The sequence below is a fragment of the Dendrobates tinctorius genome, unplaced genomic scaffold, assembly GCF_039654945.1.
Source record: "Dendrobates tinctorius isolate UK_male_01 unplaced genomic scaffold, ASM3965494v1 ptg000191l, whole genome shotgun sequence".
NCBI lineage: Eukaryota > Metazoa > Chordata > Amphibia > Anura > Dendrobatidae > Dendrobates > Dendrobates tinctorius.
This window is the reverse complement of record NW_027361858.1, coordinates 19,172,985-19,198,849: the sequence shown is the minus strand read 5'-3', so window position 1 is coordinate 19,198,849 and position 25,865 is coordinate 19,172,985. Positions and strand designations below refer to the sequence as shown.

At 41.8% G+C, this 25,865-nt stretch overlaps 1 protein-coding gene across 4 annotated transcripts in view; it reads right to left on the bottom strand.

Annotated features, from left to right (window-relative positions):
* The window catches only part of CNTLN (centlein), a 494,856-nt gene that overhangs the window by 143,084 nt on the left and 325,907 nt on the right, over window positions 1–25,865 (bottom strand). For all 4 annotated transcript variants that reach the window (XM_073552475.1, XM_073552478.1, XM_073552476.1 and 1 more), the window contains exon 16: window positions 1,887–2,422. In XM_073552475.1, coding sequence (XP_073408576.1) covers window positions 1,887–2,422 — 536 coding nt within the window. The remainder of the gene's footprint in view (window positions 1–1,886; window positions 2,423–25,865) is intronic.

Here is a 25,865-nt window from a genome sequence, read left to right as displayed (position 1 = left end):
CAGCATAATAAATAACATACCCCTAGAATCAGGCTCTCTTGGGCTATATTATGCTGCACTCAGATTAAATAGCAAACACCTGCTGACAGATTCCCTTTAAAACAACCAATTAAAATACAGATGTTAACTAATTCAATTTGAATTTTCTCAGATTAATAATTTAACATGATATTAAGTATTCTAGGGTCCCATACAACTACTTAAATATGAGCGAGAAAAATGAAGTGTGGGAAAAAAAAGTGTGTATATTAATTCATTCAAGTACAGATTATACTGGAAGATCTAAAGACTATGGCAACGATTCATCACAACCAGTGATTTTGAGTCAGACACACCAGATTCATTAGGAGTGGCGTGCAGATCCAAGCACCACTCCAGAAATCTTATTCCAGTCTCGATCCAATTTGGTACTGAAAAATACCTTACTAGTCTTTTAAAAATTCTAATTGCATGAATGAATGTAATTCTTCGTAATTAAGAACTATGTAGAATACACTACTTATTAAAGGAGTTGTCCACTAAAGGACAACCCTTATTAATGGGCTCAGGGTGTAGGAAAAAAAACATGATAACTCCCCTCTTGGACCAATGCTGCTTCTCAGTAATCTAAGCTACATCTCTTGGCGGGATCAACATCCAGCGATGGCATGATGTGACCACTGCAGCCAATCAGCAGCTCCTAATTTGGTTCCATTGTTCCCATTTCATCTGAGCGGAAGAAAAAATGTCTCTACAGCTCAGACAAAATGGGAATACTAATGGGAATGCTTTATGGCAAATTCAACAGGTATTTTAGAAAGAGGATATATGCCACTGTTATTCAATCTGTGGCTTTTTTGTGTTAAATCTAAGCGAATTCTGAATATGCAGATTTTTCCTGGATCCTGTGAATGGAGCATAAAATACACTGCTTCTTTATATTTAGGTGTGGAATTATTAGTGGAGTTTATCAGTATTTGAGCGCAGAATCCACACCTAAAAGCTTAACAAATCCTGATTGTATGAACACAGCCTATGGTGATTATTAGTCTAAGGCCACATACAAAAGTTTACTATTTGGTCAGTATTTTACATCAGTATTTGTAAGCTAAAACCAGGCTTACAAATACTGAACATGTGAATGTGGCCTAAGGCTGATGCTGAATTTCTCAGTTAGTATGACCTTTATCCTTGTTATCACGTAAAAACAGCTAAAGCAGTACTAAAATAATTATATACACTACAGAAAAAATAACTTCCACGTATTTACTAGAAGAGCACTAAGAAGCAACAGCCCTAACTTGATAAAAGTTTTTTTTTTTTAATGAAACGTTCAATTAAAGTTAGCACAATGACTGTGCATAAAACATACATGAAATAATTAGTGTGGATGGGTCTTAATTTAAGAGATGTTAAACAGCTTGTAGACATCTGGTAGCAAGCTGAAATGGGTCATTTAAAATTTATCTAACTAAATTAAGAGGGGAGGCGGCATTTCCTCTAGGATCGACATGTCACAAGATAACTAAATGGACTTACTAGGCTTGCCTGGGAATCCTTAGCTGTCAGTGGTGAATATGCAAAGGGCCAGCAAATTAAATCAACCTGCCAAACTGTCAATTTCAAGCCTCATGACTGCATGAAAATAGCATCACTGGAAGAAATCAAGCATCGCCTTCTTTTGGGCTTCCTGGCACCTATTCAACTGCTCATACAGTTGTGGCTAATTTTGCATGCAAATTTCAGTCAATAAGCTCAGAACAAGACCTCCCAAGATATTTCAAAGGATCTGACAGCATTTTTTCCTGAATACCAAATCGACAGTAGTTGAAATTCAATCTCCATTTGCCTGTACTTTGCATATGCACAATGTCCCCTCCACAGAGCAGAGTTAATGAGAGCCGTACCTGTCTTCACTCACATCCTCCCAGCCGTCTTTGCTAAAGTTCTCAAACACGCTGCTCATAACCTTGATAGATTGATTAAGAAAAGCTTGGTGACGTCTCCGGGAGATCTTCCTGGCTTCATTTTGTTTAACCTTGGTTCCCAATTCTTTCCTTCGGCCTTGCCTATTCCCTTCTTTTGGGACAGCAGGGGCTGATGCTATGGCCTTGTCTAGCGTGTCCTGTAGGAACTGAACTTGCATTACCAGTTCCCGGTTTGTACTTCTCAGCTTGTTGTTGCCTGCCAATAGTTTCTTCAGGGATGTGACTTCCCTGCTCAGGTCATCCTTCCTCCATTCTAGAGCCTCTCTGGCTTGGTTTACTTCCAAAAGTTTCCTATTCATTTCCTGCATCTTTCGCTCTTTTAAACCTGCATCTTTTTGTAGACAAGTAATAGAGCTCTTTAGGAAGACATTCTGTTCCATTAACTCTTCATTGGCCTCCTTCAGTTTCTTAGCCACATCCTCTAATTCAATCAGTCTCTTCTCCAAACAGCTTACCTATGGCAAATCACAAGGATTCAATGTTAAGTTTTGATCTGCACTTTATTGCTGTCCCAATTATATTACGCTTCAGCATGTTGGGTATATCTGTAGAAAATGGATACAATAAAATTTGGTACAGTTTTAGATTCTTATTTCAGAAAACACGCACAAATAAATAAATGAACACAAAGCTATATTAAAAAGGGCTCTCCAGTTAATATAGATTTTAAAATGTATCAGATTGTGTTAAAATAATAAAAGAAATTATACCTATCCTCCTTATTCCCCCATAGGACCTGTTCCGAAGCTTGCCTGATGTCTATTTCACGGTCCCACCCTAGACATAGCAGAAATGGCTACAAATGGCAGTATGGTGGGTCACCATTCTTGCCTTGAAGCGTTGCAGTCCTGAGTTCAAATCCCACCAAGGACAACATCTGCAAGAAGTTTGTGTGTTCAACCTGTACTGGTCTGGTTTTCCACAGGGAACTCTGGTTTCCTTGCAGCCCTGGCATCCTGGGTTCAAATTTCACCAAGGACGGGTGCACGGCCTGAGCTGGCGATGGTGTAAGACGCACATCTCAGGATCTCAGAGGAGGCATCTCCTAAAGCGACAAATAAAGCAAAAGAAAATCGCTCTCTTCGATAACCCACAGAAGGATTGTTTTCTCGTTACTCAGAGGTACATTTTGATACCCCTTGTCTGTGCTTTGGACATTAAAAAAAACATTTTTGAAATCTGAGGCCTTTTCCTGCATTTTACTGCAAGGTGACACCATTTTGAACTGTGAGTGAAAAATCCTTTCCCTGCTCCCTCCATTACCCACCGGCTGTCCTTGTCCTCAGAAAAAGTATCTCCACGATTGTCTACCACATTTTAAAGATTTTTACTGTCTTTTGGAGATATTTTTTTACAAAAATCCTGTCATATACCAGCTGATTGGCGGAAGGATACAAAATAGTCCCTACCCTGTGCCTAATCTGACAGGATTTCTCTCATTGCATAATTAAAAGACATTTACTTTTTTTTTGGAATCTCCTCTTGTCTGTTTTAGACCCTTTGGAAGTCCCAGGGTGTCCTAATTTAGCTATAATCACCTGCTTTGTGCGAGGCTGCGGGAGCTATAACGGCTGCGGAGGGATCTCTTTCATCTCAATGTCCTATCTTAAGTACGCCATTTTCCTGTCATAACAGATCTGTGAGGCGGAAGGACACAAAATAGTCTGTGATTTGTGCCTATTTCTATGTAACCTCCGCTACCGACGGCTCCTGTGCGGCTCCACTGGGGTAATCTGCCTTTCTTCAGCGGTGCCGTGTATCAGCTGCCAGCTCCCCTGTTGCATATTTTATGAGCGGGGACTGACGTCACTGAGCCCTGTGTGAAGACTAGCCGCCTGTCACGGCTGCATTTAAAGTCACAGGGAGCCCGTCTATATCGGCGCACAGTTAATAAACGATTTTACTGTATGCATCATACAATATTAAAAGTGCCATCTGATTCTGTGGTGTATCTCATTCCTCACGGTCCCTTTTATAAAAAGGCATAGGAAGACACAAGAATTTTCTATATTTCTAAAGTTTATTCAGTATAAACATCACCAATAATATCAATTCTCTCTAACATAATCCCTGCAAGGCAGGATTCAAAAAAAGGGCACAAGATGAGTCACAAGGCTACTCCAGTGTCCAAATCAATGAAAGTGTCTAATACGACTCCTCAAAAAGCACAAAAACTTCAGGATTCTTACAATCCTCACTTTAAAGATCAAGTAGATATCGTTAACCCATTTAAGGCCAGATCTCCTCAAAGAGGTCATGGATACATCTCTCTCATCAAAAAGGAAAAATCCTGGTAAAAATTCTGTAAAATTCACATCTCCAGCCGACGCTTTAAGTCCTCAGTCTGGAGATAATTCACCAAACTTTTCGCCGGAAAGGTCAAAATTTAAGATGGATAACACCAATCCTTCTCCTTCCCAAAATCTGGATGATATATCCATACACTCTTACTTGGATACTCTCGCCCAGAAAATCAAGTCCAGTATGTCTCAACCATTTGAAAACGAAAATAAAATTTTACAGTCCACCTTGGATAAATTTAGCAGCAGGTTAGACAACCACGAAAAACAGCTAACTGTAGTGGAAGAACACACTGATGATTTATCAAAAGACACCCATGACCTCAAATCTGAATTTCACAGACTTAAAATTAAAGTTGCGGATATAGAAGACCGGAACAGACGAAACAACTTGAAAATAAGAGGAATACAAGAATCTATCTCACCCGATAAACTAGAAGACTTCATCAAGACAATTTTCAAAAAATTACTACTGGCACTTACAGACCAGGATCTCATCATAGATAGGATCCACAGACTTCCCAAACCACGGAATATCGATAAAGATCTACCTAGAGATACCATCTTAGGGGTCCACTTCTTCAAGATCAAGGAAAAAATTCAAAAATCGGTTAAAGATCTAGGAGGTTTTCCAGAACCCTATGCTCACCTTCAGCTATTCACGGATCTTTCAAAGGAAACGATTGAAGGAAGAAAGTCTTTTAAGCCAGTCACCTCCACCTTGAGGGAAAATAATAAATGGGGCTTTCCACTTAAACTTTTGGTATTCTACAAAGGAATGACGACCGTCCTATTCTCGCCTAAGGAAGGAAGAGATTTCCTGTCCTACTGCAGGATACCCGATCGCCATAGAAACTCTAACTCTCAAGACCCCAGGCTCTCTTCAGAGACGGGATGATCAAACGGAAAGACCCTGCCTACATATTGCCTCTCCTGGTTAAAAGGCCTCTCTACACTTTTTGATTATTTGTTCAGTGTATTACTCTGCTTATTCTTCTTTCCACAGGTTTTCTTACTTCTCTACTTCTTTATGGACTCATATATCACATGAGATTATTTTCCTTCTAGGAACAGTGCAGTTATGATTGACAGCTAAAGGATGCCTCTAATGGGATCCTTACACAAACTTTCCCCACTAAGGAATTAGAGCCTACCGGCTAGGCTCTTTCTGAAGGACAATTTTGTTCTTACTGTTTTGTGTTTTTCTGTTTTCGGTTTTAAACAGGTCTTTAGTTTTAGGGTTTTTTTTTTGTTAACTAAGTTCTTCAAAGGTAGGTGCCCTCTGGTTTCCTTGTTTCATCTACCCCACTTCATACGGTCCTTGCCACTCTTGTAACATGAAAAAAAAAGTTGTGTCTTATAATGTCAGGGGGCTAAATAGCCCTTGGAAGAGATTTTCCATTGGTAAAGAAATTAACGGGTTACATCCTGAGGTTGTATGCCTCCAAGAAACTAAGCTCAAAAAAGTCAACCACCCTTCTATAAATCTCAAAAATTTCCCATTTGTATTTGAGTCTTGCGGCCCACGAAAGAAAGCTGGGGCTTTAACCCTGATTGGTAATTCAATTTCCTTTGAATTTCTCTCTGAAGTCAAGGACGTAAAAGGTCACTATCATATTCTCCTATGCAAACTGAACGGCCACACCTTCACAAAAATTAATACTTCTGTTCCCACCATCAGACAACTTAGCTTCCTAAATAAGCTAATGAAAAAAATCGACACCTTACGCTCAGGAACTCTACTTTTATTAGGTGACTTTAATATGGTGCTAGATAATACACTAGACTCCACCTCCCCCAGCAGACAAAGATCGCAATTCTTAAACAGCTGGATTTATAATCACGAGCTATTCGACTCATTCCGCTGTTTGAACACCACATCTAGAGAATTTACTCATTTTTCTGATGGCCATCAGTCGGCCTCTAGAATAGACTTGATACTCACAGATGTCTTCTCCTTGCCAAGGTTCTCCTCCATCTCCATACTTAATAAATCTCTTTCAGATCATTCTCCGGTAACAGCAGAATTGACAATAGGGCCTCCAACTCACCCCCAATTCATGTGGAAATTCAACTCCTCTTTGCTTCATAACCCCTCCACCAAATCTTAAATCAGTTCAGCCTTACAGAATTATTTTAGTGAAAACGACTCCGTCCTCCTAATTCCATTTTCCTGTTGGAACGCTCACAAGGCGGTATTGAGGGGAGTTTTGATCCAAATTTCCTCCAGACAAAAAAAAGTTAACAGAGATAAAATCCTTACCCTACAACAGTTAATTAAATCTAAAGAAGTGGAACTTTGTCGATCCTCTGTTTCCTCTAGCAAACAGCTGTATTAACAGAACTTACCGATCTTAGAATGCAATTAAGGAAACTCATATTCAATTTTTACGACTCAGCTATTAGATCGGCAAAATGCAAGCATTACTTATCTATAAATCGCCATTCAAAATACATGTCAAACAGAATTAAGAATATACGGAAACGGAATAGAATTGACACTATAACTTCCTCTAAGGGAACATCTCTGGTCCACCCTAAAGATATTGTAAAGGCTTTTGCCGATTATTACAATAATCTGTATAATATTAATCAGGATAACCCTAATTTGCAGCCAACTACCTCAGAGATTGGATCATTCCTTTTCAGCATGAACCTTCCAAAACTCAACTCTGAAGACTTATCTTTTTTGTCTTCTCCCTTCACTGAACAAGAAGTCCTGGAAACTATAAAAAAAACTTAAAACATTTAAATCACCCGGACCAGACGGGTTTAGTAATGATTATTTCAAGTCTTTTAGTAATTTATTGGCCCCTCACTTTGTAAAAGTATTTAATTCAGCTTTCCAATCAGGTCAATTTCCCAAAGAGATGCTGGAAGCGACCATTGTCGTAATCCCTAAACCAAATTCTGACACTAGCCAAGTTTTTAATTATAGACCTATATCCCTCATCAACACCGATGTAAAAATTTACGCAAAAATCTTGGCTAATAGACTAAATCAATTTCTCCTGACACTAATTTCCAACGATCAGATAGGCTTCATTAAAGGAAGACAATCCATAGATGGTACGAGAAGGCTCATTAACATAATTAAGCTCATTTCCTCGAAAAACCTCAAAGCCACTGTTATCTCTCTTGATGCTGAGAAAGCGTTTGACCGCCTTAATTGGTCTTATCTCGAATCGACTCTCAAAAAATTTGGAATGAATTCTCGACTCACGGGAGGTATTATGGCTTTGTACTCCGGCCCTGGGGCAAGGGTATATTCCAACAACCATCTTTCCCCTACGTTTAATATAGCTAATGGGACTAGACAGGGCTGCCCCTTGTCACCATTGCTTTTCGCATTGGCCACTGAACCTCTGGCCCAATTAATCAGGAATTAAAACCTTGCATAGAGATTTTAAAATAGCGCTATATGCAGATGATATAATTCTTACCCTTACCGATCCAAGCAACTCTATCACTGCCTTACAAACTCTAATCCAGACTTTTTCCAAGGTCTCTTATTTTAAAATAAGCGTCTCTAAATCCAAAATACTTGGCTTTAACCTGGGAATAGACCAAGGAAAAATTGAGGGCCTCTCGCCTTGGCGTTGGGCTACTGATGGGCTGACATACCTAGGCCTAAAATTTGTCAAAAATATAAACTCTCTTATAAAATTAAACTTAGAGAGTCTTACCAAAAAGCTTTTTAATGAATTTCGTATATCTAGAGATGATGGACTCTCTTGGTGGGGAAGAATCATGATGGTTAAATCATACATCTTCCCAAAAATCCTATATCTACTTCGCTCTCTTCCTTTTAGGCTATGTGCACACGTACCAGAACTCTCGCGGAAATTACCGCGAGAATTCCGGAATTCCATTCCGCGGGAAAATCACATTTTAAATTCCCGCGATTTTCCCGCAGAAAAAATAGCATTTTGCAAGCGTATTTAGCTTGCAAAATGCTAGCGTTTTCCAAGCGATCTGTAGCATCGCTTGGAGAACTGATTGACAGGTTGGTCACACTCGTCAAACATAGTGTTTGACAAGTGTGACCAACTTTTTACTACTGAGGCTGCCTATGCAGCAACAGTAGTAAAAGATAAAATGTAAAAAAAAAAAAAAAAAAAAAATGGTGTTATTCTTACCTTCCGACGTCCCGCGCAGCCGCTCCCAGTAATCCTTTGCGAAAATGCCCGCGATGACGTCCGTTCTCGCGGGATCGCGCGAATGACCGCGAGACTTCACGATCCTGCGAGAACGGACGTCATCGCGGGCATTTTCGCAAAGGATTACTGGGAACGAGAGCGTGGAGAGAAGCGGGAAGGCTGCGCGGGACGCCGGAAGGTAAGAATAACACCATTTTTTATTTTAAATTCTATTTTTTACAGGGATATGGTACCCAAAGCCCGGAGGACAGTCTCCTCTCCTCCGGACTGTGGGTACCATCCGCAAATGTTCTGCTTACTTTCCGCATGGTGTGCACAGCCACATGCGGGAAGTAAGCGGACCAATGCATTCCTATGGGTGCGGGATCGCCGCGATTCCGCAAAATTAATGAGCATGCTGCGGTTTTTACCGCAAAGCGATTCCGCTGCGGTAAAAACCGTAGCATTAGCACAGCATTGCGGAATCCCATAGGAATGCATGGGATGCTTATTTTTCGAGTTTTCGCGGCAAAATCGCGCGGTTAAAACCGCGGCGGCAACGCGAAAAAAACGCCACGTGAACTCAGCCTAAAAGTTCCCACTTATTTTCTTACAAATCTTCAAGCCTCATTGAATTCCATTATATGGAATAACAAAAGACCCAGAATAGCAAAAAACATTCTCTACAATAATAAATCTTATGGTGGAGCTGGTTCCCCAAATATCACGGCTTATTACACTGCAAATTTAGTCAAACAAAGCACATTCTGGTGGCCACATGATAAGACACCAGCTTGGCATGAACTAGAATTGTCTTTTAACAATTATAAACCTCTTCACCTACTAATTCTGAACCAACTCCTTCATAAAAAAATAATTGAAAACTCTCATAAAATTTTTCAAGCTATTTCTGAAGCTTGGAAAAAATTTTCTGTTCGAAAAAGAGGCTCTAATAAAGAAGTCACATTAAAAAAATTGACCTTATCAGTTATTTTTCAAGCATCCAATCAGATTATTGACCCCGTTTGGTCTGCACTTGGTCTCAAAAGACGCAAAGATTTATACGATGGTGCTCTTTGTACACCTTATAACAAACTCAAGAATAGATTTCAATCTACTACTCCTGCTTTCTTACAATATGTCATCCTTAAAGACAAACTCCATGAGTTCCTTGCTATTTCACCAAGAATTTCTGAATCAGCAGTTAATCTTATTTGTAATATAGACCATAATATTTTCTGGCGTTTTGAGTATACTTACAAGTGGTGTAATAATAGCTATGCAGTGGTCAAGACTCAAAATATTATCAAATGGAAAAACGAATTACATACAATAATTGACCCTTCTGACCTTGAACAGGCATGCTCCCTCTCGTACGCCTCTACCATTTCCTTATCACTACAAGAGACCCACTTCAAAATTTTAACAAGATGGTATTATACCCCTGCAAGACTCCATAGAATCAACCCTGACAATTCTCCACTCTGTTGGAGGGGTTGTGGAAGGCCAGGAAACATTTTGCATATATTTTGGCAATGTCCCAAAATTGTTCCCTTTTGGATCAAGGTTTCAAATCTTATCGATTTTATCTTAGGAACGCGACTTATTTTGTCTCCTCGTCTGGCTCTTCTTTCTCTAGATGCTGACAAAATTGACCCTACTAACAGGCTGTTGATTATGCACATTTTACTAGTTTCCAAACACAAATATCGCTTTCCTTTGGAAAAATCCAAAACCTCCACAAATTAACGATATTATAGACAAAATTAGCCTTCATCATTCCTTTGAACTGAAATTTGCACATATGCATGATCAATTTGCCAAACATGCTAGGAAATGGTCTAGATGGCTGGAGCTGTTCTCTTAAGGTCTTCAACCAGAGTGCGCCTGCCTAGGCCCCTTTGGGGTTAGGTCTTTGGCTTGGAACAAATTTAATATATTATATGCTTAAATACTTACCTTTGTAATAGTTCATTGTATAATATGCTTCTGCATTAACATGTTACAGTTGTGGCCAAAAGTATTGACACCCCGGCAATTCTGTCAGATAATACTCCGTTTCTTCCTGAAAATGATTGCAAACACAAATTCTTTGGTATTATTATCTTCATTTAATTTGTCTTAAATGAAAAAAACAGAAAAGAGAATGAAGCAAAAAGCAAAACATTGATCATTTCACACAAAAGTCCAAAAACGGGCCAGACAAAAGTATTGGCACCCTCTGCCTAATACTTGGTTGCACAACCTTTAGCCAAAATAACTGCGACCAACCGCTTCCGGTAACCATCAATGAGTTTCTTACAATGCTCTGCTGGAATTTTAAACCATTCTTCTTTGGCAAACTGCTCCAGGTCCCTGATATTTGAAGGGTGCCTTCTCCAAACTGCCATTTTTAGATCTCTCCACAGGCGTTCTATGGGACTCAGGTCTGGACTCATTGTTGGCCACCTTAGAAGTCTCCAGTGCTTTCTCTCAAACCATTTTCTAGTGCTTTTTGAAGTGTTTTGGGTCATTGTCCTGCTGGAAGACCCATGACCTCTGAGGGAGACACAGCTTTCTCACATTGGGCCCTACATTATGCTGCAAAATTTGATGGTAGTCTTCAGACTTCATAATGCCATGCACACGGTCAAGCAGTCCAGTGCCAGAGGCAGCAAAGCAACCCCAAAACATCAGGGAACCTCCGCCATGTTTGACTGTAGGGACCATGTTCTTTTCTTTGAATGCCTCTTTTTTTCTCCTGTAAACTCTATGTTGATGCCTTTGCCCAAAAAGCTCTACTTTTGTCTCATCTGACCAGAGAACATTATTCCAAAACGTTTTAGGCTTTTTCAGGTAAGTTTTGGCAAACTCCAGCCTGGCTTTTTTATGTCTCGGGGTAAGAAGTGGGGTCTTCCTGGGTCTCCTACCATACAGTACCTTTTCATTCAGACGCCAACGGATAGTACGGGTTGACACTGTTGTACCCTCGGACTGCAGGGCAGCTTGAACTTGTTTGGATGTTAGTTGAGGTTCTTTATCCAACATCCACACAATCTTGCGCTGAAATCTCTTGTCAATTTTTCTTTTCCGTCCACATCTAGGGAGGTTAGCAACAGTGCCACGGGCTTTAAACTTCTTGATGACACTGCGCACGGTAGACACATGAACATTCAGGTCTTTGGAGAAGGACTTGTAGCCTTGAGATTGCTCATGCTTCCTCACAATTTGGTTTCTCAAGTCCTCAGACAGATCTTTGGTCTTCTTTCTTTTCTCCATGCTCAATGTGGTACACACAAGGACACAGGACAGAGGTTGAGTCAACTTTAATCCATGTCAACTGGCTGCAAGTGTGATTTCGTTATTGCCAACACCTGTTAGGTGCCACAGGTAAGTTACAGGTGCTGTTACTTACACAAATTAGAGAAGCATCACATGATTTTTCGAACCGTGCCAATACTTTTGTCCACCTTCTTTTTTATGTTTGGTGTGGAATTATATCCAATTTGGCTTTAGGACAATCCTTTTTGTGTTTTTTTCATTTAAGACAAATTAAATGAAGATAATAATAACAACAAAGAATTTGTGATTGCAATCATTTTCAGGAAGAAACTGAGTATTATCTGACAGAATTGCAGGGGTGTCAATACTTTTGGCCACAACTGTACATTTTATGTATTCTTTACATTTGGACATTGTTGTCCTTCCTCTTTTCCTTTTCATCTTTCCTTCCCTCCCCTACACCTTCTTCCCCATTTATTAAAACGCCAATAAAACGTTTGGAAAACAAATTTCACCAAGGACAACATGTGCAAGGAATTTGTGTGGGTTTCCCTAAGGTTTCACGGTTTCCTCCCACTCTCCAAAGACAATACTGATAGGTAATTTAGATTGTAAGCTCCATTGGGGGACAGTGATAATAATGTTTGTAAGGTGATCTTCCTCAGCCAGTAATTGAGCTTGCATTTCTGTTAAGTTATATTACATCGAGGGTAAAACCAGAAAGCAAAACTTGGTGAGAGCTTGAACATGGGATCGAGGAGAGGGAGTGGAATTTATCTATTTATCTTAATATATATGTATGTATCACTTGTCAAAGTGAGTGCTGTTCTTTACTAACTGTGAAGGATTTATCACTAAGAAATTAACATTGCCGGACTAGTCAAGCAACTAAGCACCTCCCTGTCTATGGACATTGTATATACAGAGCTTGGTGTGGGAGGGGTTTGCTTTCTCAGTTCTGCTTCATGCTAAACCTAAAAGCTCTGATTGTATCAGAACTGCTGGACCCAGTAATCTAAGTCAGGGGTCCCCAACCGCCGGTCCGCGGTCCAGCCCCGGGGCCGCTGCAGTGCCCTTGCCGGTCCGCGGACACAAGGGGAGCCAGGGGCGGTCAGTGGCGTAGCGGGGGCTGGGGCGGCGCACAGCAGTTCTTAGACTGCCCACATGTGTAGCGGCAGCCAGGGAGTGATCCAAGCAGCTCCGCTGCCTGCAAGAGGGAATAGCAGGAGCGGAGCTGCAAGGACCCGTCCAGCTTCCTGCCCGCCGCCCGCGCTTCCTGTCTCTGACTGACACAGAGAGGAGCGCGGCCGCTGCTGTGTCAGAGCGAGGAAGCGCGGGCGATGCTGCGGACAGGTGAGAGGAGAGAGGTGGTGTCTGTGTGTATGTATAATGTGTGTGTGTGTATGTATGTCTCTGTGTGTGTGTACATGTATGTCTGTGTGTGTGTGTGTGTGTGTTTGTCTGTGTTTGTGTAGGGGGAGCCTGGCCCTGGAGATGGGGACATGAGAAGACCGTGATGGGGAGAGAAGGCCATGAGGGGGTAATGGGAGAAGGCCATGATGGGAGTGATGGAGAGACGGCAGTGATGGGGTGAAGGCAATGATGGAGAGACAGCAGTGATGGGGTGAAGGCAATGATGGAGAGACAGCAGTGATGGGGTGAAGGCAATGATGGAGAGACAGCAGTGATGGGGTGAAGGCAATGATGGAGAGACAGCAGTGATGGGGTGAAGGCAATGATGGAGAGACAGCAGTGATGGGGTGAAGGCAATGATGGAGAGACAGCAGTGATGGGGTGAAGGCAATGATGGGGAGAAGGGAGTGATGGGGTGAAGGCAATGATGGGGAGAAGGGGGTGATAACCTATGGTGAGTTGAGTCACATTATAAATGTTATTTAATTATAAGTATGCACTGCTACACTACAACCGTGTCCATAGCCCCGCCCCCTTATGACCAAAGCCCCTCCCCTGCCACACCTCCATCCCCGCCCTGCCGGGCCATGGAAGAATGGTCTTGCTTGAAACCGGTCCCTGGTGCAAAAAAGGTTGGGGACCACTGATCTAAGTGATACATCTTTGTATTCAGCATCTGTTTGCGTACATCACGCTGCTTTCAGATGAGGTAGCAAAAACCTGCTGATAGATTCCCTTTAAGAAGTCTTATGCATTGTAAAAAAAAAAAAAAAAAATCCCTGGGATGCCCCTTTAAAAATATGTAATTTAGTGTACTGCAGTTCAAGAAAAATGTAACAAACAACAAATGTAAAAGTTACACTTTACGCATAACACAGCTAGTTATGATTGGATTGTTTTATTTTTTTTTTCTGTCATTTTTTGTGGAACTGTATTAGAACAAACTCAGACAACAAAGCTAATTAAATCAGCCACTTCTTTATGAAAATGTGAATCGTACATAGAAGACACCTTCCGGTCTTTCTCGGTCTAGGATTTATTAGTAATATTGACCAAGAATAAAAATTACAATATTTAAAAAGAAGAACGGCACTCCTGAAAGCAAACCTGGAACACTACAGTCCATGGAATTGGGGCAGCGGATCCTTCAAAAAGCTGAGAATCGTTAACACACATTGCCGTCCCCTTAAGCTATTGGTATTTTCAATTCCTCTCAATGTTTTCTTTTTTTTTTTCTATCTGCATAATGTTATACACCGCAAGTCAGTCAAGATGATTAAAAGAACACAGAACATGCCCTCTGGGCTTAGACCCTTTCATAGCAATGTAGCACTTTGCATCTGCAGAGATGAGAATTTATACCTGGCTAATAAAATTAGAGATGGGATATAAAGATGATAACTTCCAACAAACTGGGTGACATTCCAAACTGCAGCCCTCAAATGATTCCAATTACTCGGTGCGCCTTCACGTAAATGAATGTGAGCACTTCCTGTTTGCCGAGTTATTATTTTAACATGATGTTTGTCATGCCATAATAACAAGATGACAGCATTCATTACCTGACCATATGGCATTTGTTACCCGTACAAGCAATGAACTCATTTGCTCTACATTATTGTATTTTTTCAACAAGGTAACTCATACAGAAATGCACGGATGTCTGGGTTGGTAATTATGGTTTGTGTTACTAAGTGTGCATTTTTTCACTGAAATTATTATACATACAGCAGAAAATGGAAATTGTTTTTTGCACATTTACTACTAATATAAATTGCTTTAATATCTTTGTATCAAACATTTCTTTGTAGTGAACACTGAAAACCTCTTGCGTCATTTTCTACAGTGCTGCTGAAAAAATCCTGACTCCGCAATACTGTATAAAACTTTACAAAATTCTTAACTTTGTAAATTGAAAGAAAATCTATCACCTGTTTTTTGCCAACCAAATCTGAGATCAGAATTATGTATGGGCAGAATCCCTGATCTCATGATTTGTCACTGACTGGACTGTTTAATGTAGCTTTCATAAAATCAGTGTTTTATCAGCAGGAGATTATCACTAGAGGACTAGTAAATTTTCTGTCATGTAGTCCAACCACGCCCCCATCACTGATTGGCAGTTTTCTGTGTACTCTGTACATGGGTAGAGGTGCCAATCAGTGTTGTGGGTGGGGGTTATACAAAGCACAAGATTCAGATCGCAAGTAGATAAAACTGATTTTATAATAATGACAGCAAGCAGTCCAGTAACTGATATAGATGGAATCGGGGTCTCGGTCTCCAATTTATGCAGCTCTCAAATTAGGCAGCAAAAACCTGGTGCCAGATTCCATTTACAGGGAACCTGTCAAGCCACCAAACACTATTATTCTCCATATAGAGGATAAATCTGCAAGTTAATGCTGTCTGGTCACCTTACTGAAAGTGCAGAGTGGCTGCAGTCACCGCTCATTACAAAGTAAGTGGAGACTGTAAGCAGACCCTGGCATTTTGACTTTTGACTGACAGCTTGCTCTGCAGCACATCTGTGTAGAGTGAGCTGTCAGAGTGCTGGGGTGTGTAACGTACTGGCGGCCCCTAGGAGGATTAATGCCTTGGGGCTTCCCACGCGGCGTTGAGCTCCCTGTAGTTGGACAACTTGGACTGGATCTCTGATTGCCATCTGCCCTGAAGAATCCTTCCCTCCAAGTGCGCTCCCCAACCCCACTTGCTGGCGTCTGTAGTGATCACCACACGATGAGGAGATCCAAGGAACACCTAACTGCAGATTTTTTGGCTGAGTCCACCAAAGTAGTGATCTTCTCACTGCCGGGCATAAGGACATTCCTCTGTCGAGTGATGACTAGCGCCAGTCCCAGACGGACAGGACTTCCCTCTGCAAGGCTCTTGAGTGGAACTGGGCCCACAAGACACAGGGGATCAAGCTGTCAGGAGGCCTAGAATCTTCTTTGCCGACCTGATTGAAGCTCAACCTCTCAGGACCTCTCGGATTCTGTTACACACAGTCTCATGCTTTTATTCCAGCAGGAAAGGTGTTCTGCACCTGGAATCCAGAAGTACTCCCAGGAAAATCTTCCTGTTTCCCGGCACCAGGTCCGACTTCTGCGGGTTGAGCATCCATTCAAGGTACTCTACTGTGGATATGGTCTTCTCCCTGTGAAGATGAATTTCCTACATCGAACTTGCCACCAGGAGGAAATCGTCCAAGTATGGCACTATGATTATCCCTTTGCTTCTTAAGTAGGCTACCATCTTTGACACCAATTTGGTGAATGCCCGAGGAGCCGATGCTAGGCCGAATGGAAGGCACTGAAATTGAAAGTGGCAGGTTTGATCTTGGATCTTTACTGCAAATCTTAAAAATTTTTGGGACGTCGGGTGTATTGAAACCTGGCAATATGCACTTTTTAGATCCAGGGTGCATATAATAATAAATTGTATTTCTATAGCGCCGACATATTCCGCAGCACTTTACATTTCAGAGGGGATTTGTACAGACAATAGACATTACAGCATAACAATAATCACATAGATTATAACAAATACCAAGAGGAATGAGGGTCCTGCTCGCAAGCTTACAATCTATAAATGTGTCCCTGTCTATAAGGGGAAGGTAGATTTTATCGACTCCATCCTGAATCTTTTGTACTTTACCCAGAAGTTTAAGGGCTTCAGATTTATTATAGTGCGGGAATTCTCCTGATGGCTTTATGATGGTGAATAATGCTGAATAGTGACCCTTGCCCTCCTCTGACCTGATGAGTCTTCAAAGGGTATAGATGTCTTCCTAGCGACCGGTATATCTATCTTGGGAACCTCCTCTCAGATCTTAACGTCCTCAGGATCAGAAGGTAAAAGATTTTTAAAGTACCATAGTAAAAATAAGGAGGGCACCACCCCAAAATATAAGGGGATCCACCAGTAGTCAGTATAGATAAATAATACAGTAAGAAAGAGGAAAGCTACTGACCAACAAACTGGGATCACCACATGAATCATACAAATTTTATTTTATTAAATTTCAAACAGACCAAAAAAAAATTGAAAAACATTAAAAGTCACTCTATAACAAATAGACACATGGGGTTAATAATATAACCCTCTAAGACTCCCCTATCACATTGGTTAAATACAGATACATACAGCCAGATAATTATAGGAAAATTGTGAAGCAAAGTAACTTGGTGTCAAAGAATACAATACAAATATATTACAATAAAAACCCAAATGGGTGAGAAAATCAGATGAGATGCCATGTACTGGCTAGTTGCACATGTTAATCACTTCCCATGACTATCAGAAAAGTAACATAGTAACGAAGCAATAAAAGGGGGGGCCCAGAGAAAGTACCTCTGGACCCTTTATGGACTGGTTTAGACCCAATACTGTCATCCAAAGTAGCGCATAACATAAGCGCTAAGTGCACCACTCTAATACAATACCAAGGAAAAGGGGGAGCCTGTGGAGATGCCCAAGATGCCCGACGCGTGCCGCTACCGGTAGCTTCGTCAGCTCCTGCAGCAAAAAAAACGTTGCAAGGTCTGTCCAAGCATGTCGGCGGACGAAAAAAATTTGGCGGATCCGCAAAAAAACGGATCCAACGGATGGCCATCTGTCAAGATCCGCCAGTAATGCAACTCAATGGGAAAAAAAACGGATCCGCCAAAAAAAAAAGGCGGATCCGTTTTTTTAAAAAAAAACTGGCGGATTTTGACTGATGGTCAAAAACGGAAGTGTGAAACAGGCCTAAGAGATATTAATGGAGGCACGATGTTGATAAAATAACACGTTTGCTATTTTTGTAAAATATCACATTCTGAGGGAATGACTTACTCTTTAGTTTGACATGTAGATCAACTTTGATCATAGACACGTTTAACCAATTATTTTCGCTGTATAAAAAGTACTGTACATTTAAGTCGAATAGGGATAGAAGTATCTTCATATATGCGTTGGTCAGTATTATATTATTTGTGTGTTTAGTGTGTACCTGTCCAGTCATCTAAGTTGTTTCACTTTTGTTCATCACAGGTTTAGATATACCTGTAACCAGGTGTATTAGGGAGAGCCACCAATAAGCGGGGGTGCCAATTTGCGTTTTTATCTTTAGGGTGCCAGCCTCCGAGGCTTAGTTAGGAGATAAGCCTAGGAATGATTTAGGGATATATGTACCTGCACTGGTTTCCCCATCTTATATCTTCTTGCACTTATCTCTATACCTTGTCAACTGACACATTTTTAGCAGCGGGTTTATCCAGTCAGTATAACCCCATTTAGGGATATACAATAAATTCATTGTGAGAACTATTATTGATGTTTAGTCACCTATTTGGTTGGATGGGTATTATCTATTTTTGTTGTGTTCGTTGCTTTTTGTATAGGGGTGATGTTAATAAGTGTAATAAACTTAGTTTTTAAATGATATTTCTGTTAGCCAATACATCTGCTCACAGCCCAAAAAAATAACAATTGCAAACTATAAATTGACATGTAATAAATTTTCTTTTTTTCCCTTTCCATCTAATAGCCATCATTTCTTATATTTCTGTGAGGGATCATTTTTTGCAAGACAATCTGTAGTTTTGAATGCCACCATTTTCATAAAAACAAAACAAAAAAATATCTTTGGGAGTGGAAAAGAAAAAAATGCAATTCCTTCATTTTTGCTTTGGTTTCATTTTTATGCAGTTCACATAGCAGTAAAAAAAGAAATGTTAAAGGGGTTGTCCACTATTCATAAATAAAACATTCTCCAATGCAAAATAAAAACACCTTAGGTTAGTTTCACACTAGCGTTTATGAGCGCAGCGACGGCCTGCGCACAGCCGCCGCTGAGCCCCGCCCCTGCTGCGCCTCCGCCGGTAGCTCCGCCCACCGGCGCATGACGCTGCATGCGCCCTGCGTCCCCGATCTTTATCACAGGGGGCGCAGGCCGTGCGCAGTATGCGTTTGGCGGCGCATGCGTCCTTTTGACGGTGCGCCGACCTGCGCCAAAGGCAACCTGCTGCAGTTTGGTTGCGTCGGCGCACCGTCAAAAAGGCACATGCGCCGCCAAACGCATACTGCGCACGGCCTGCGCCCCCTGTGATAAAGATCGGGGACGCAGGCCGACAGGGGCGCGACAGGGGGCGGGGCTTAGCGGCGGCCATGCGCAGGCCGTCGCTGCGCTCATAAACGCTAGTGTGAAACTAGCCTTAAACTGTCACGCAGTGACTTTGTGACTATGGGTGCCAGTTGGAGACACCAGGTACACGTGCCTTGCTATGCTCCTATAATCAATCCTGATCTGTCCTTGACCCCACCCAGTGTTGTGGGAGGCTGAAGTGTTTAGGTACACACTAACCAGAAAAACAAGGGAAGACAGACAGGGATAAATGCAAACGCCAACCATACAAAATACACTTACCAAACAACAGATTGGGACATAGGGGAGTAAAAGGAAGGAGAAACTAATTAGGAGAGGATGAGGATGTGCAGACAACCCAACTCCATGCAAAAATCTCTTGAACAAATCTCCAAACACCAACCACGAACTACACCTTCATCTCCAGAACCAGGCTGCAAGAACTAACACTAGCAATCCCTAAGTGACAGAGGCGAGCACATATAGCAGAGGGGAGTGGCCAAAACTGAAAAGCTGAGACATTCCATGTAGGAAAGCTCCATGAGATTCAACTGAACAGTTTAACCCTTGCACTGCTAGCAAGGAAAAAAAACAGAATTGTTAATTAAGTCTCCAGTGCTTTCTCTCATGACACTGCGGTCTTCTGGCCACTCTCTGTTGTGGTATCCCCATGACAATATTTCTTTCTTGTATTGGTGCTCTTCCAGAGATATCAGTGCAGTGTCTTGAATGGCATAGTTAATTCACATGAACCTTGCAGCCAATCAGTGAACGCAGTGATTGTACTCTCACTTCCTTCGAATATCCGAGGTTCGCCTGAAGGAAACGACAGCAGAATGACTGCATGGCTCGCATGGCATAACAATGTGACACGACCCTCTGAAGACCTGCTGCTGACATAGTTGAAATGGTGCTGGTACAGGAGCGGGGTAGAAGGTGCTTTTATTCTACATTGGGGAATGTACTATTTAAGAAGAGATTGTCAGTGTACTGGACAACCTCTTAAACTTCAGTCTGTAGGCCAAGATGATAAGTTAGTTCATTTTTCTTTTGCTTTACTGCTTTAAAAAAATAAAACTGAGTTCCGGAACTTTTTAAAAAAAAAACTTTTTTTTTTAGCAACAGAGCTGTGTAAGTGATCGTTGCTTTGAGGGGTACCTGAAGTGTTTATTTGGACCATTTTGAGGTATAATTGATCTTTTGATTGCTTTTATTCAATTTTTTTGTGAGGCAAGGTGACCAAAAAATTGCGTTTTGGCTTTTTCAAATTATTTTTTGACATTCAGCATATGGACTTTAAAAAAAAAAAAAAAGATTTCAGCAGATGATGTGAGTAACTGCACACAAGATTGCTACAAACACAAATTATTAATTTCTTATGCATATTATTAAAATCACAAAAGGTGAAATAGAGAGCAATGTTTTCAGCGTAACGCCATTCTCAGGCAGGAAACACTTACGTGCATCCAACTTGTGGGTTGTGTTTTTGATATTAAAATGTCAGGTCAGACTTTTGTGAATGAAACGATTCCAAATGATTGAAAATGAGGATTACTTGAAAATGCGATAAATACACACATATTCATACACACAAATACAGTGGCTTGCAAAAGTATTCACCCCCTTGGTTTTTTGTTTATCTAATTTGTTACATTACAACCTGTGTGTAAATATTTTTGCAATTCAATTTCTATATGTGATGCATCAGCGCTAAATAGTTTAAGTTGGTGAAGTGAGAAAAATATAGGCATAAAATGAATTTATGGGATAAAATAACCAAAAATTGGTAAGTGCATATGTATTCACCGCTTTTGCTATGAAGCGCCCGGTGGTCGGCGCTCACAGCAAGTCAGCAATTCTGCTACTTACAGGTGATCTGATCATCGCCTGTATGTAGCAGAGCAGATCGGATTATGGCAGCTTCTAGACTCCCATGGAGACTATTGAAGCATGCCAAAAGTACAAAAAAAAAATGTTTTTAAAAATATTAAAAAAATATATATATAAAAGTTCAAATCACCCACTCTTTTCCCCATTCAAAGTAAAACAATAAAAAAACAAACATACATATACTGTATTTGGTATCGCCACGTTCAGAATCGCTCTATCTATATAAAAAAAAGAATTAACCCAATTGCTAAATGGAATAACAAGAAAAAAAATAAAAATGCCAGAATTACCGTATTTTTCGCTTTGTAAAACGCACTTTTTTTCCCCCAAATTTGGGGGGAAAATAGGGGTGCGTCTTACAATGCAAACATACGTTTTTTTGTGCTGCCGCTGCGGGTGTCCGATACTTGCCGCCACCGCGCTGGGTCCTCCGGGTGCTGCCGCCGCTGCGCTGGGTCCCTCGGGTGCTGCCGCCGCCGCGCTGGGTCCCCCGGTGCCTGTCGCTGCCGTCGGGCTCTGTCCCGTGCTGCGTGGGGGGCTCTGCCGTTCCATCCATGCCTGTGCGGTGGCTTGCTTCCTGGAAAATGGCTGCCGCGCAAGCGCAGATGGAGATCTCGCATTGAAATCTCGGGAGATGAGATTTCAGCGCTGAAATCTCATCTCCCGAGATTTCAATGCCAAGATCTCCATCTGCGCTTGCGCGGCGGCCATTTTCCAGGAAGCAAGCCACCGCACAGGCATGGATGGAACGGCAGAGCCCCCCACGCAGCACGGGACAGAGCCCGACGGCGGCGGCAGGCACCGGGGGACCCAGCGCGGCGGCGGCAGCAGCACCCGAGGGACCCAGTGCGCCGGCGGCGGCAGCACCCGGAGGACCCAGCGTGGTGGCAGCAGCACCAGGTACAGAGTGGGCGGCAGCACCCCGGGGACAGAGTGGGCGACAGCACCCCGGGGACAGAGTGGGCGACAGCACCCCGGGGACAGACCGGGCGACAGCACCCCGGGGACAGACCGGTAAGCAATAAGATGCCTGGATTATAAGAAGCACCACCATTTTATTAAAAAAACTTTTTTTCCCTATTTTTCTCCTCAAAATTTGGGGTGCGTCTTATAATCCGGAGCGTCTTATAAAGCGAAAAATACGGTACATTTTTTTGGTCGCCGAAACATTGCACTACAATGCAATAACAGGCAATCAAAATATCATATCTGCCCAAAAATGGTATCATTAAAAACATCAGCTTGGCACGCAGAAAATAAGCCCTCATCTAACCCGAGATCACAAAAAATGGAAACGCTACGGGTATTGGAAAATGGCACATTTTTTTCTTTTTAACAAACTTTGGAATTTTATTTTCACCACTTAAATAAAAAAAAAAGAACCTAGACATGTTTGGTGTTTATGAACTCGTAATGGCCTGGAGAATCATAATGGCAGCTCAGTTTTAGTAATTCATGAACACGGTAAAAAAAAAAACAACAACTTGGAATTGCACTTTCTTTGCAAATCTTCGAACTTGGAATTTTCTTCTTGTTTTCCAGTACAGGATGTGTTAAAACCAATGGTTCTGTTCAAAAGTACAACTCGCTCCGCAAAAATCAAGCCCTCACATGGCCAGTTTTACCCCAAAATAAAAAAAGTTATGGCTCCGGGAAGAAGTGGAGCAAAAAATGAAAATGCAAAACCAAAAATACCTCTAGTTGTTAAGGGGTTAAATTAGTGTACAAACACATTTGGATTTGCCTGTGGTAAATCACAGATGAGAACCACCTGTGATTGTCGGTGCTCATGTGACATGAATTAGCCAATGAATGATGACTTCAGGTGTTTTAAAAGCCACATGGTAGGCCCTGTTCCTTTGTCACAATGGTGAAGACAAAGGTGCTGTCTGAGAAAATGAGAACTGCTATTATTAGCAAAGACAAGACTTCCAAAGGGTATAAAGGCCATCTCCAAATACATTGGTATCCCAGTTTCAACAATGCGTAATGTTATTAAGAAGTTTGCCTAGGCTGGAACAGTCAAGAACCTCCATGGACGTGGGGGGAAGTGTTATGAATGGGTCACCGAGGAGGAACAACAAAAAGCTAAATCCCAGAAAACCAGAGAGGTTGGTCACTATGCAGATTGCAGATCCCTGATCTTAACCATTCAACTAATAGTAGCAGTGGAGCGTTCCTACGATGAATCTAGACGCCTCGTCACAGCCGGAGGACTAAATAAGCCTAAAGCAAGAAAAGGGGAAAACTAACTGCCCCAGAGCAGACCCCAAAGGAATAGACAGCCCCCACACATGTATTGACAGTGAAACAAGATGAAAACACAAACACAGGCAGGAAAATAGGCTGAGAAAACGATGGGGCCCAAACTAACTAGAAAGGACAGGAAAGGAAAGACACTGTCTGCAATCTGCCCAAAAAACCCTACAAAAATAATGTCCAACACTTCTGATGACAAAATTAACCCTGAAGTCACTAGACTTCTCCCACTACTGTATATCAGCACTCTGAAATATTCTGAGACAGAGCAAAAAGAGGCCAATCTAATAAGGGACAAAAAGCAAATTGGCAAATACAGATAAATAAGAGTGGAAATTCAGCACAGCCCCAGCCGGGGCTAGCTGACCACACAAAAAACTGAATAGACAAACAAAATGAAGTGTGAACATTAGCAGAAACACTTAGCTTGAGATGACTGGAACAGAGCTGAAAACCAAGACCTGAAAAGCCAGAAGGAATCACCAGCACCAGAATAGGGCATCGGCTGTCTTAAATCCAGTCTGAGATTCCAGAGATCCAATCGTTATCCTCATCGTCAGGTGGCAGATCTCTACTAATTAAATCAACCTCACTACCTCCTGTTAACACCAGAGGGAGCCCAGAAGGAGAACTCACAACTGGTAGACCAGAAAATGAGTTCACAACAGAGGATGCAATGTAGCATGTAAGGAAAAGAACACCCTACCAACAGTTAAGCATGATGGAGGATGCATAATGATGTGGGGTTGCTTTTGCTGCTTCTGATACTGGGGGCTTTGACCGTATCACAGGAATCATGAAATCAGAGAATTATCAAGAGATTTTAGAGCAAAATGTCCTACCCAGTGTAAGAAAACTTGGTTTGAGTCAAAGATCATGGGTCCTCCAGCAAGATAATGACCCAAAGTACACATGCAAAAATACAAAGGAAAGGTTGAAAAATAAAAAAATGGACTGTTTTAAAATTGCCACCAATGAGTCCTGACCCCAATCCCATTGAAAATGTTTGAGGTGAGCAGAAATCTGCCATTGGGAAAAATAACCCTGCACACATTCAAGAATTTGAACAAACTGCAAAGGAAGAGTGGGCAAAAAATACCAGCTGAGAAGTGCAATAAGCTTATAGATGGCTACAAAACACAATTGGAGGCTGTCATCAATGCCAAAGGGTGTGCAACCAAGTATTAATTAGGGATGCCTTTATTGCTGCACATGCTGTTTATTCTGTTTTTTTCTTTGAAATTGCAAAAAGCAAGTTGAAAAATGTTTTATTGTTGTATTACTTTGGACCACTAATTAAAATAATCCTGAGGATATAACTTTGGTACATTTCCATTTATTTCTGAAGATATTATACAGTCTATAAAAAAACATGGATTTTTGTGATAAAATCACCATAAAATCCTTTTCTCCGAGACGCTCATCGGGGGACACAGGACTGTGGGTGTATGTTACTGCCGCAAGGAGGCTGACACTAATGAATGAAAAAAGGTTAGCTCCTCCTCCGCAGTATACACCCTCGCCTCGATTGCAGGCGGAATCAGTTCGGTGCAAAAGCAGCAGGAGATCTACAAGACAAAATCAGCCTCAATGCAGGTAACAATATGTCTAGAAAAAACACACCTGGTATCATAAATACCTGTTAATAAACAAAAAGGAGCCAATTGGCTAACAGGGTGGGTGCTGTGTCCCCCAATGAGCGTCTCGGAGAAAAGGATTTTACGGCGAGTTTATCACAAAAATCCATGTTTCTCCTTCGCCTCATTAGGGGACACAGGACTATGGGACGTCCTAAAGCAGTCCCTGGATGGGAAATCGACTCACCGGTCCAAGCTATACGCACCTCCTGTCTAAAGGTGCACCACTGCTGCTTGGAGAATCCTTCTACCCAGGCTCATGTATGCTGAAGCCTGAGTATGGATATTGTCGTGCTCCCAGAATTTGTGCAGACTGTAGAAGGCTGCCGCTTTGCCGACTTGCTTCACCAAAGCCTGGTGCCGAAGAGCCCAAGAGGCGACCACCATCCGAGGGGAGTGTGCCCTGATCCCGCTGGAAAAGGTGCGCCTCTGATGCGGTAAGACTCCTGCACACCCACACGAGTCCACCTGAGACCGTGAGTCCATTCCTGCGACCATCGGGGAGCACGAATGGCATGCCTGTCCAATAAAAGGGAGCCGTCCGTGACACGTACCATATGAGAGCTCTTACCAGATCGAATGTATGAAGAGTTCCTTACACTTGCCAGTCTTACTCTAAAATGAAAACCACAGAAAGAGAAAAGAATCCTCCAATATTAGAGAAAAAAACAAAACAAGCAGAGATGCTTACTTGTATAGACAGGCCTCAATACAAATGCACTAACAGGGTGCAGCAGACCCAAGTAAAATGGTAACTGCACAGGTGCAATAATACCTAATGAAACAGCCAGCCTACAATCAGGGATTGGCCGTGTGGCACACCAGTGCAAAAAAATAATCCGTATGTGGCAATGTTCACACAGGGAATGCAG